We start from the raw sequence: 13144 nt of genomic DNA on the forward strand, positions 1-13144 counted from the left end.
ATCCTGAGAAAAACAGGTATCAATGGGGAAAAATGGGATTTAATGATGTCTTTTCATTCACAAAAACCATTGAATAAAAAGGAGCAAATCTGCATTATTCAAATTACAGGGGTTTCCCTTCTAACCAGCTCTAGTAAGTTGACTTAGTAATGGAGACAGGGTTGTGAGGGACTAGGATCTAGCTTCTCCCTCCTGGTGCCATCGAGCCAGTTCTGGCTGCAGACCCTGCTTTTCTTTGCTCCCTTTCTCCAGAAATCTTCCCGGAAGTCAGACACGGGGTCTACAGACAGCTTTGGCATCTACCAGGGCTTTGAGAAGAAACCAGGGACCTCTGTGGATGATGCAGCAGGTGAGATCAAAAAATGAAATTCTTTTCAGCTCACATTTATCAAGCACCTACTAAGTGCAAAGTACTGGGAATGCAAAGGCAAAAAAAGAAAAAAGAAAGGATGGAGTCCCTGCCCTCTAGAAACTTCTATTTTTTGTAGGATACAACATCTGTCAATTGGTACATATATGTACCAATAAATAGATCCAGGGAAATTTGAGGAGGGAAAGACCATCCTTCAGAGGAAGTAGTATTTGAGATGAATCTTGAAGGAAACTTAAGTATTCAGAGATGAGAGATAAGGAAGAAGTTGGGAGAAGGGGAAAGGGATAAGCTTCTGTAGACCACCTAGAAAGTGCTAAACACTTTCCAATTGTTGTCTCATTTGGTCTTTTCAATAACTTCTATAGGGAGGTGTTATAATTCTCCCCATTATTTGCTTCGGTCACACCACTAGCAAGTGTCCAAGGTTGGATTTGTACTCGGGTCTTCCAGGCCCAGAATTCCATGCACTGTGTTACCCGGCTGCCTTTATCCAAATAACTTGTGCAGAGACATAGAGTTCAGAAAAGTGTGAGTAGTCCAGTTTGGATGAAACTTAGAGATCAAGAAGGAGAATAATGTGATGAAAGTCTAGAATGATAGGTGGAAACAAACCAGAGAAGGCTTTCAAGCCAAGGTTAGGCTTTTGGATTTTGCCTCAGAAGCACACAGCTAGAGCTTTTGAGCCAGACAGTATGACATGGTAACCTAGGCCAGGGAGAAGATTTCACCAGCTCTCTGGAGACCTGGAAAGAGGAGGACCAGTTAGGAATGTTCAAGTGAAAGATGCTAAGGGCCTGGACTTAGGTATGGGCCAGGGATATGAAGAGAAGGGGGCAAAGATATTGTGGAGGTTGATAAGATTTAGCAGCTGTTTGGATAAGGGATGTGAGGGCAAGGAAGAGTTAGGGATGATTCCTACTTTTAAAACCTGCATGACTAGAAGGGCTGTGGTGCACCCAACAGGGGAGAGATGTATAGGAATGGCAAGTTAAGAGGGAAAGATGTTCAGTTCTATATTGCACCTATTACATTTGAGGTGCTCATGAGTCATCCAAAATGAAAAGGTCTTATAGGCCATTAGAAAGGCAGACTGGAGTTCACCAGAGGTTAGGGCTGAATGAGAGTCTTTTGCATGGATAGAATAATTGAACCCTTGAGGACTGATGAGAAGAGAACCTAAGTCAGCATATTAGGATGCATTTAGGGGATAAGAGATGGATGATGGGATCCTAGAAGGAGACATAGAAAGAGAACCAAGAGAGACCATTGATAAAAAAGCTGATGGACAAAAGAATATCTAGAAAGGGGGAGATGACTGTCAAAAGTTGGATCGAGGAGGTGAATTAGGAGGATAAAAACAAAGAAAGGTCCAGAACAGAATTCTAGAACATCTCCACAGATGAAGACAGACCAGTTCAATCATACGCTATCTTCCACCAATGTATACTATGCCTTCTAATTCTCCTGCCAGTCATCCCCTCAGACTCAACATTTGATGACCCCCCCCCACAATCCATCTCCTTAATCCTATTTCAGTATTGCTGAAATTGTCTAAAGGAAGTCATACAGCTATTGACTACAAATCTATGTCATTTATTCTCAATTGGCCCTCTCTACAATGGAATGGCCATCCTTTTGTTCCTTCTTGATTGATTCTCCCTCTCTCCGAGTGGCCTTAGTAGAGTTAGTGCCCCTTTTCTGATCCTTAGTGTCTCCCTTCTCCCCTTCTCTTCAGTCCTATGAGAAAGAGTGAGCCGGGGGGCGGGAGGGAGCCTTCTTAAGAGTACTTCCCTGCCCCTCTAAGCCAAGTTAAATGTGGGTGGATGTTGAAGTATGATTCAGTGTCTTGGGTAAAGATCTGAAGTGTTTACTTTATGTTCCCACAGATAATGGGACCTATGGGAAGATCTGGGAAGGTAGTACACCCTCCAAGTTCAACATGGACAACTTCACATTTCACAAAGTCCTGGGCAAGGGCAGCTTTGGAAAGGTGAGGAGTCTCTTCCTTTGGTCACCTGTGCTGGAAGAGGGCTTAGAGATCATTTCATCCGAGGAAGGCTTTCAACCTGAGGATTAGGCTTTTGGATTTTGCCACAAGGGCAATAGGAAAACACTGAAGTTTTTGAGCCAGACAGTGACATAGTAACCAGCTCTCAGGAGAACTGGAGAAAGGAAGAGTTAGGTGTAAATTGCAAAGCCAGGATTTTAATATTGGATCTATGGTTAGAATTCAATGCTCCTTGGGAATCAAGAGAGATATTTTATCATAATAGGAGCACAATTAGCCATAAGGAGTTAATTAGATTAGCTAATTCTGGGGGTACCAAGAGAATCAGCTAGAGTTTGAATAAGGATTGGCAAAAAGGGGGTGCTGGCAGGGACAACCTACAGGGAGAATCTTTTCAGTCTAAGTTGGAGTAGAGAGTTTGTGATAAATTGGACAATAAAGCATATGGGAACCACTGAAGATCCATTAGAAATGAGTCTCCTTAAAAAACATAATTGCAAGACATTGGGAAAATAGCATTTGATTTATGCAGTGCCCATCTGCACAGTTTTTTCCAGATCTGCACAATAGGGGTAGGAAGCATTATGCATGTGTTGTTGGGAAGACAGGTCGCATGTGGGTGGATGTCTTAGAAAGTGTCAGGCCCTGGAAGAGGGGGTACCTGAGCAGAAGTGTCTATTGAACAGTCATCCTTTGGGACTAAGGTGAAATTGCACAGACTGTTTGTGTGGGCTCTTCTGCCTCCTCTGTTCTGCTTCAGTTCCCTTGCCTCTTTCCTTGGTGACTCAGGTGCTGCTGGCTGAGCTGAAGGGAAAGGGTGAGTTCTTTGCAGTGAAGGCTCTGAAGAAAGATGTTGTTCTGATAGATGATGATGTTGAGTGCACCATGGTGGAGAAGCGGGTGCTGGCGCTCGCCTGGGAGAACCCATTCCTGACACATCTTTACTGTACCTTCCAAACCAAGGTACTTTGACCTGACATGCGTCCTCTTCCTCCCCCACCCTCCACTTTACTTGGAAGGTCCCCAAGCTCAGAGTCATATTCTCCCCTTCAGAGATGGGACATCTCAGAACCAGGTATTTCAGAGGTTAAATGTCCTTTCTTCTCTGTCATGGATCTACCTTCTGACTTTGCCCTCTTCAAGCTATTTACCAGTGACCCCACATTGGGCTTCCTAAAGCCCAGGTCCACATCACTTTCCACCTCAAGAATCTTCTTTGGTTCCAGAGCTGTACCGGAAAATGTTTTAATAACCAGTGGATAGAGCACTGGCCTTGGAGTCAGTAGGACAGGAATTTGAATCAACCTTCCTGCATGTGTGACCTTGGCTAAGTCAGTTAATACTGATTCCCTCACATCCAGGGCCATCTCCAGTCATCCTGATCTATATTTGACCACTGGACCCAGGTGGCTTTGCAGGAAAAAGTGAGGCTGGTGACTTAGCACAGCATCCCCCTCACTCAAATTCAATTCACATGTTTGTCATGGCATCATCATCTCCCTGATGTCATGGTCTTCTCTGAGAATGAAGGACAAACATCATCACATAGGATGTCCAAAAGTCTCAGAGCATTCAGAAAGGTTAAATAGGTGACTGGCCTAAAGTCCCACAGGATATCCCAAAAGTCTCTTTTAAGAATGCTTTTAAGCTTTCATATCTGAAGGCTGCACTAAGATTTTGGGACATTGTGGTCTACAAATTATCGTCCCATTGTCCCCATTGTCCCAGAACTCCTGAAGGGAAGGAGCCATTTCTTTTTTGTCTTTAATCCCTGGTGTTTAGCACATAGTTGGTGAATAATTGTTGAATTGACATGTCCAATATCCACAGAATGGTGTCCACAGGGGTACTCCATGGGGGGATATATCTATCCACCTCATTCTTCAGACTGTGGCACCTATGCTCATCATCCTTCCCTTTTTCTGGCCAGGATCACCTATTCTTTGTGATGGAATTTCTCAATGGAGGGGACCTGATGTTTCACATCCAGGATAAGGGGCGCTTTGACCTCTACCGAGCCACGTGAGTGATGACCCAGCCATTCCTAGGTGATGAGAGGAAGATTCTCCCTACCTCATGGAAAGCATTGTAGAGGCACCCCAGACCCATCTCCATTCCCCCACTTTTCTCTCCTGGGAAGCTATTCTTACCCTAGTCTGATCCAGGGATCAGGGAAACAGAGGAAAGATTTGCAACATATAGAGCATTCTTGCATACCCTTCAGATCATCCCCTATTAGAAAGCTCCTGTAAATTGGAAAATAGCCTAGGACCAGAAGTATTGGCTTCATATCCTAGCTTTGTCTCTAACTGTGACCTTAAGAAGTCCCTTCCTATTCTAGGCCTTGGTATCCGCATCTAAAAAATATCAGTGGTTGGCAGATTGGACAAGCTGATCTTTGAATTCCAGATTTTCTGGCTCAAATGCCCTGTTTCTTCTCTGGCAGTGCAGAAGAATGATAATAACTCCATAAAAGGCATAGAGAGCCTTTTCCCTTTCATGTTCATTCTCCTACTGGATCCCTACACCAAAGAGGCAAGCCAGAGATCATTATCCCCTTTTTACAGAAGAGAAGAATAAGGCCCAGAGAGGCAATAATAATACCTTGCATTTATATAGCTCTCTCACATATATTATCATATTTGATTACGTAGTCACACATCGAGCTTGGACCAAGTTGAAACTCGAAGTTGGGCTTTTGACTTCTCACTTTTGCACAGGGCTGGTCCTTTGGCACTGAGCTTGGCTGACCTCAGTGTCAGTTGTCCAGATTGTCTTAGTTGAGGGGGGAAAGATGTCATCAATCTTAATTGGAGTGATTTAGGAAACACCTAGGTGTTCTTTTGGGTAAAGAGATTGCAGCTGCATGCATCTCTGGGGCATAGTCAGCTGAGGCTCTCATAAAAACTCTCCCATGATACTGCATGGATTCAAGCTTCACTTTCTCCCTGAGCAGCCTGATAGTGAGAGAAAGGGAGGAGTGTGGGTCCTGGGATGAAAGAGGGGTTAGAAGGGCAGAAGAGGCAAATCTCTAAGCCAGCTCCTATTCCGTCCCTCTCCCATGACACCTGAAAGAGCACTAACCTGATCTCCTAGTCCTAACTTATTCTCCCCAAACTTTTATTTATTATTTTAAAAGATATTTTATAATCCCCTCCCCCCAAAAAAGAGAAACCTCAAGAAAATAAAGTGGGGGGGATAAAAAGGTATGCTTCAATCTGTATTCAGATATTATCAGCTTTGTTTTTGGTTTGGGCAGTAATATCCTCCCTAAACTTAACCCTCTCCCCTCTGATAACTATTAACATTACTTCCTTATACAATTTTGTAGGTCTAGAGCCCACTGCTCATGGTCAACTCCTTTCATGAATCTAATTTCCCTGCCCCATGTCCAAAACCCCAAATAGAGGAGATCTAACATTTTCTGATGGCCCAACTCCTAGCTTTAATCCTGTTCCAATAGGATAACTTCCTCCATGGCCTGAACACTCTTTCAGTGACCCTATTTTCAACCTCCCCCCTCCATTCCACTGATCTTAACACTAGTGGCCATACCACCTTCATTGCCATACCTCTTCATGGCCTTAACTGAGGCCTCCCCCTCCCACCCCTGCCCCATAGCTCTGACCTCTCCTGATGGGCCTAAATCTCACTGTGACTTTAAGCCTGCCAAAGGCCCTAACATCCCTCACATTGGTCCTATCTCATCATGGCCCTAAATGTCTTTACCCACATAGTCCTGATACCCTCTAGTGGCTTTAACTCCAACAGTCAACTCTCTGACAGTAATACTGCTTATTCCTTTAACCCCCTGCATGCCTGAACCACCAAGACCCTAACTGCTCCCAGTAGCCTTGACCTCCCTCTAGACCACCCTACCTTCTCCAACAGTGACCAACTCTCCCCCTTGGACAGGTTCTACAGTGCTGAGATCCTGTGTGGTTTACAGTTTCTACACAGCAAAGGCATCATTTACAGGTGAGTCATGGGTAGAAGCAACCAGGGAGCAAGTGGAAGCTCCACGAACACCTGGCCAAGTGTTATAGTCTTCCCAGCTTGCAGAAAAGTGTTCTTCTTGTAGTAGATGCTTCAAAAATACTCATGGAGGTGAATTGAGCCCTGGGCAGATAGGCTAGGTTCAGCAGAACTAAGGAAGAGATCTTTCCTGAGGCCCAGGGACCAAAGGCAGTTCTCTGTGAGGTGGGGGAAAGGACAAAGAGGAACAACCCAACAGGGATACATTTAATCATTCTTCCTCTTGGGGACCTTGGGAACCCCTTTTGTCTCAGCTCCATGTGGAGTCTGCCTCTTCTCTCCTTCCCCCTAATTGATTCTCAATACCCACCTGAAGGAGAACACCCTCTCTGTCCGTTTCCTCCACACCCCTACGTCTCTCTCTCTCTCTCTCTCTCTGTTGGTTTTCCTGTCTCTCCTTGGCCTCTGAGTGCGAAGAAAACACCCTAAGTGCTGGCTGTCTCTGCCAAGGTGAAGAAGATGGGAGGTTGGTGGCGTGGCCTCAAGGTCTCCTTGGCCTCAGACTGGTTCATCAGTCCCTCTATTTTATCTTACTGTGCCACAGGGACCTCAAACTGGACAATGTGATGCTGGATAAAGAAGGCCACATCAAGATTGCTGATTTTGGAATGTGCAAAGAGAATGTGGTAGGAGAGAACAGGGCCAGCACATTCTGTGGGACACCAGACTACATTGCCCCTGAGGTAAGAGTGGTATGATAGGCATTCCTGCAAAACAGCCTTCACTACTAGGTCATTCTGGTCAGAGGCTAAAATACTAGGTATTCCCCTGTAGCCCCCTGGGTGATTCAGATAGGACAGATGCTGAAAAGTCCTCAGGCAGAGGAACTCAAAGACCTGGGACCAGGTTTCAAATGGTTCTGGAGGTTTCCTGTCAGGGCCTTGCAAGTGGGTGCTCTCAGGTGATGATCAGCCTCTGGTCAAAGCTGGGTATGGGGGACCCTTTTTTGAACCACCTTTTTGCCCTGGGTTTCACAAGGTAGGTCTCACCCTGGGAGAGACTTCCATGGAGAAGTGGTCATCTCTTTTCTGTCCTGGCCATCTCCAGGACTCAATACTGTCACTGACTGGGACACCTGAGCCTTCTGCCCCTTGGACTGTTCTGTAACCTTTAATGAATACCTCTTTCTTTCTGGGTCCCAAATTCCCATAGCTCTCCAATCCTCCCAGATGGATAATTCGACTTTGAGGAATGTTGTGAATATGGAGCAGGGGGCAGGGAGGATTGACTTTCTGATCCCTTAGCAGAGGAGATAAGAAAACAATCAGGAGAATGTTTAAAGTAGAAGAGACATTAAGAGGGATAGCTTAGTGGAAAAGCTACTGCCTTAGGAGTCCTGAGTTGTGGGTTCTAGTCCTAACTCTGCCTCCAATTTGCTATCTGACCTTGAACCATTCTTTTCTCTCTCTTCTGGCTAGGACTTATTTTCTTCCTCTGTCAAATGAGGAAGTTGAACTTGATGGTCTATTAGGGTCCCTTCTGAATCTAAAAGGACTGAGGGAGTCTAAACAGGCATGACTATGAATAGAAGAGAGTCCCACTAGTACCCACTCCATCCATGCCCATCCTGGGGGCAGCTCCCACCTGCCCTGACCCCAGCTCTCCCATTTTGCTCCTACAGATCCTTCAAGGCTTGAAGTATACATTCTCAGTAGACTGGTGGTCCTTTGGCGTCCTCCTGTATGAGATGCTAATTGGGCAGTCCCCATTCCACGGGGATGATGAAGATGAGCTCTTCGAGTCCATCCGTGTGGACACGCCTCACTACCCACGATGGATCACCAAGGAATCAAAAGACATCTTGGAGAAGGTTTGGAGACCCCAATTGAGAACATTGTCAGGGGGAAGGGAGAGCCTAGACTAGGATGGCAAGATTTGGAGGAAGATAATGATTAATAAAAGCTAGCATTCATTTAGGCTTACAGAACTACTTTGTAGAGATTATCTCATTTTTTTCTTCACAACAACCCTGGGAGGTAGGTGCAGTTATTATTCCCATTTTACAGGTAAGGAAACAAGAGACAGACAGGTGAAGTGACTTGCCCAGGATCACACAGCTGGAAGAGCCTGAAGTCAGATTTGAGCTCAGGTTTTTCTAATTGCCCAGATCAATCAGTAAGCATTTATTAAACTCCTACTCTGCTTTGTGTGATAAATAGAGGCAGAAGACAGTCCCTGACTTCCAGGAGCTTACCATCTGAAGGCATGAAACTTATAAGAGAGGAGGAAAAGAAGCCGAAAGGGCCCAAGTTCCCATTCTTCCCTTTGGGGACAGCATCTATTCCTGGTCACAGGCAGGAACTGGGGTTTGGACACCTTCCAGAAACATGACCCCTTGGTCATTACATGTCTGTTAGGGCCATAACTTGGGGGAGCTCTTTTAAAACTCCAAGGCCCCTGAATTGGACTGGCTAGAATTTGTTTTCTCTGGTGAAGAGAGGATGGGGTGGAGGTGGGGAAAGAGCTGCAGGAAAGGAGAAAGTTTATTTTGGAGCAAAGGAATCATCTCAAGAGTATTAAGGAGAGGGTGGGATTAACCTACTTAAGAAAACAGTCTGACTTTTAACTCACTTCCAAAACAGCATTTAATTGAAAACAAACAATGAATTTGGTTCCTATTCATTCATTAAATCAGGTCTGTGAGGCTGCAACTTGGTTTGTCTTTCTATTTCCATAAAGATCAATGTATCATTCATATTTCATAATAATAATAATAATAATAATAAAGTCACATGTGTTTAGAAATAGTCCATCATTCCCAATCCTAGCCAGTTTGACCTAATCATCCCTGAAGTTAGTTTGTCTGTATCAGTGATTTGGGGTTCTTCGATTGCTTTTTACTCATTACCTGGAAAGATCATAGACCTCTGAGCTAGAAGGAGACTTAGGAGTCATTTCATTCCACCTCTGTATTTTTTTTTAATAAATGAAGAAATCAAGACCCAGAGAGGTTAAATAGTGACTGGCTGAAAGTCCCACAGGTCATTGATAGTAGAGGCAGTATTTGAGCTTGGGTTCCCAATTCCAAATCTAGAGCTCATTCAAGTTCACAATACTCTGGCTCTTCTGTGTACATCTCACTTCATCTTTATAATTCATATATGCTCAAAACTGCCTTCGGAAAGCCCACAGTCTAGCTCTGGAGACTCACCTTGTGGAGCTGGATTGGTGGTTCTAGACAATAAAGACTGCAAGAACCCAGAAGAAGAGAAATAAAAATCTTTTTTGACTGAGAGTGGTTAGTGATGACTTATTGGAAGATACTGGTCTTGAGCTATAAAGAGAATGTGTATTGGTGGTCAAGCAAGGATGAGTATTCTAAACCAATAGGAATAACATCATCTAATATATTCCACTTGGGAGAGTTTCTTGGCTCACAGACCATATTGTAGTCCCTGTACATCTGCCTCCAGATCAAGCTTCTGTCTCTGACTGAGGCACCTAGAACCAGATGAACCCACTCTGTCCATCACTTAAGTCCCCCACTGATTGATTCTTGTATGTCTGTTCTCTGCAAACTTGGCTAAATCCTTCTTGAGCTTGAACTTAAACGTGTTTATAAAACTTTCTAAATTAAGGGGTGGCTAGATGACACAGTGGATAAAGCACTGGCCTTGGAGTCTGGAGTACCTGGGTTCAAATCTGGTCTCAGACACTTAATAATTACCTAGCTGTGTGGTCTTGGGCAAGCCACTTAACCCCACTTGCCTTGCAAAAACCTAAAAAATAAAAAAAAACTTTCTAAATTAATTGTGGTGTTCTTTTTGGATACAGTTGTTTGAAAGAGATCCCACCAAGAGACTGGGGGTGACAGGTAACATCAAAGTCCATCCATTCTTCAAGACTATCAACTGGACTCTTCTAGAGAAGCGTGAAGTGGAGCCACCATTCAAGCCCAAAGTGGTAAGTGGTCCCACTACCTTGTAGTTGTTTGGCCCCTACTCTTTCTCCTCCTCCCCTCCAGATCTATCTCCAGACTTCAGGATTTCTTACCTTTCTTCCATCCACCACCTCTCCTGTTCTCACCATCTCACCCCACTTGCTCCTTCTCTAACTTTGACCTTGACCCCCCTGGTCCTTCTATTCTCTCTCATTCTTCAGTTGAGCAGACATTTCCTGTATTTATCCTTGCTTCACCACCTCTACAAATTCTACTACCATTGAGTCCCCTTCCATATATCCTTTCCCACTCTCTGCTATTCCATTTTAACTTAGATTTAGCTCTCCTAGGCAGGCATAGGGTGGGGCTCCATCAATCAACCCTAGCAATCAAACCCAAACTATTCTGTGATATTGTCTTCCTTTGAGTTATTCTCTTCCTCTGGAATTTTGACCTTCAGGTAAGAATTAGATCAGCCATTCAGGGCAAAGCAATAGGCCTTTGTGTGGCATCTTTTAACTCATACAAGGGAAGCATCTATGGTTTGATTTGGGACACCCTAGTTTGGGAGCAAGGAAAGGGGAGGTAATAGGGGTAATGAAAGAATATTAGTACAGCACCCACTGCTCTAGTAGAACATAAGCTACCACTTCCAAAGCTGTAATAGTAGCCATCCTCCACAAAAGGTCCATAGCTAACACATCTAAAAGTGGACCTTGAAGGTGGGGGCAGAAATGCCACCAGAGTTTAGGGCATAGAGTTTTCAGGTCATAGTATCAGGAGGGAATCCACAGTGTTTCAATGAAAAGCCACCCATTTGGACCTGGACCATGTTTTAACCACTCCTCTGGGGATTAATAGAAGGGACTCATCTCTTATCATCCTATGCATGAGGGCATTTCTCAAGGATGCTGAAAAGGCAAGGGATTTTATAGGGAAGGGAAGAGTAGCTCACATTCCGAGACTGACTTCCCACCTTTGCTATCACAAGAGGGGATCTAACTAGGCAGTAAATATTTTCATATCTAAAGGAGGGAGCATGTCTGGAGCAGAGAGAACGCAAATTGTAACTAGGTCCAGAAAAATGGGGAGGTTTCTAATCCTCCATATTCACTCATTTTCTTAGGTACTTAGGTTCCTCCTTCCCTCTCCCTCCCATTATACCCTATTCTTAGGAGTAGTTCTAGGATTCCTGCCTGCCATAGCCATTCTGGGGAATTAAAGGAAGGACATTTTCTTCAGGCCTTCTCCTGGCCTAAGGTACTCACTCTGAGCTCTGACACACTCCTTTCCTTCATATCTTTCCATCACAGAAATCTGCTGGTGACTACAACAATTTTGACCGTGAGTTCCTAAGTGAGAAGGCCCGCCTATCCTTCAGTGACAAGAACCTCATTGATTCCATGGACCAGACAGCCTTTGCTGGTTTCTCCTTTGTCAATCCCAAATTTGAACGACTCCTGGAGAAATGAGTGTTCTGTTGAACTCTTTGCCCCTTTGGTCAAAAGCCCACTAGTGCTAGCTAGCTATGTGTACCGGTCCCCCAGAGAGAACAGGGCCAGGATCTCTCCTGGTCCCGTCTCAGCCCTCTCCTGGGCCCCCATAATATGCAACAGTGTGATTGTAATTATTGTTCCAGCTGCCTCTTTGCCCATTGGCAGCAGGTCTTTTGCATGGTTGGGGTTTTAGGTACCTTCCTCTGTGAATCATGTGTGAATTTTCTGCTCCTCTGATTGAAGAGGGAGTTTGTAAATCCCATGTTTTATTACTTGAATGTAGTTTATCTATTGAAAATATATATTATATATAAATATATATATATATGAAAAGCTGTATATATTGCTCCATAGAGAAGAAACATGTATGGGAACTGGTGATGTGTTAACTTTTTTATAAAAACACACAAACAAATCCAAACATAAACCATAAGACCTCTTGGTTCTTTTATTTATGTCTCCAATAAAATAATGGAATGGTCCGTCTGTCCTTAATAGAATTGTCTTCTCTACAAATTTCTTAGTCACTAACCCATTCTCGTGTCCACCTAAGGGTCTCTTTTCTTGCCCTGGGTCGGTTGGACCCAGGACTCTGCAGTTCAGTCAGGTCTGGTATCTTCTTTACTAGCTCTCTTGAGCCATGCAAGTGTTGGCTATGTTCTTACTAGATCAGGATTGGGAGGAAGAAAGTCGAGTTTAATCAGCAACTGCCCTATGCCCCTGACCATTCTCCAGCAGGGACTTGCTTATGAGAGAGACAGAGGCAAGTTTGGACCTGACCTCAGGGAAAGTATAGTCTGGAGAGAGACCAAGGAGCCAGACCCCACCCTGGCCAAACTCCTTGGAAGTGTAGAGAAGCAGAGGAGTGTGGGAGAATCAGCAAAACTGATGAAGAAAAACAAAACAAAACAAAACTAAGAATAAATAGTATTATTTTCAAAGTGGCCAGTGAGGGGGGCACAGAGAGTGTTGTGATTAGAGGAAACAGAGCTCAGTGGAGCCCTATTGATGAGAAGCTATCTGGATGCCATCAAATTCGAGCTGGCCTTGGAAGACGGACAGGATTTGGAAAGGAGGAAAGATCATTTTAAGGAGAGACTATGGGGCAAGAGCTCAAAGGCCGGAATGTTCTCAGTCTCTTTTTTGGGGGGGAGGGTGTTTGAGGAGGTGTGGGGTTAAGGGTGAGGAGGAGGGAAGGTGATGACTACTGCAAACCCTGGCTCCTGGACCTCTGAGTCTCTGCAGGGGCAGAGGGGGAGCTAAGTTTGGAAAAAGGAGGTTCCCAAGGCTGGTCTCCCTTATGACCAATCACATTAGTGTGTCTAAAGCCCAAGGTTAGGTATGTAGTCTGT

The 13144-nt window shown here is 44.5% G+C and overlaps 1 protein-coding gene across 2 annotated transcripts in view; it reads left to right on the top strand.

Annotated features, from left to right (window-relative positions):
• Positions 1-12880, top strand: part of PRKCD (protein kinase C delta) — an 86907-nt gene extending 74027 nt beyond the window's left edge. The window contains exons 11-19 of one of the 2 annotated variants that reach the window (XM_074198217.1): positions 253-349; positions 2260-2363; positions 3171-3344; positions 4312-4403; positions 6297-6359; positions 6961-7099; positions 8038-8226; positions 10191-10319; positions 11610-12879. In XM_074198217.1, the coding sequence (XP_074054318.1) occupies positions 253-349; positions 2260-2363; positions 3171-3344; positions 4312-4403; positions 6297-6359; positions 6961-7099; positions 8038-8226; positions 10191-10319; positions 11610-11768 (1146 nt within the window). In that variant the 3' untranslated portion in view covers positions 11769-12879. Of the gene's footprint in view, positions 1-252; positions 350-2259; positions 2364-3170; positions 3345-4311; positions 4404-6296; positions 6360-6960; positions 7100-8037; positions 8227-10190; positions 10320-11609 lie in introns of both variants that reach the window. The other variant, XM_074198218.1, reaches the window with a different exon arrangement.
• Positions 12881-13144: the final 264 nt, after the last annotated feature.

This window comes from Macrotis lagotis, chromosome 8 (genome assembly GCF_037893015.1).
Source record: "Macrotis lagotis isolate mMagLag1 chromosome 8, bilby.v1.9.chrom.fasta, whole genome shotgun sequence".
Taxonomy (NCBI): Eukaryota; Metazoa; Chordata; class Mammalia; order Peramelemorphia; family Peramelidae; genus Macrotis; species Macrotis lagotis.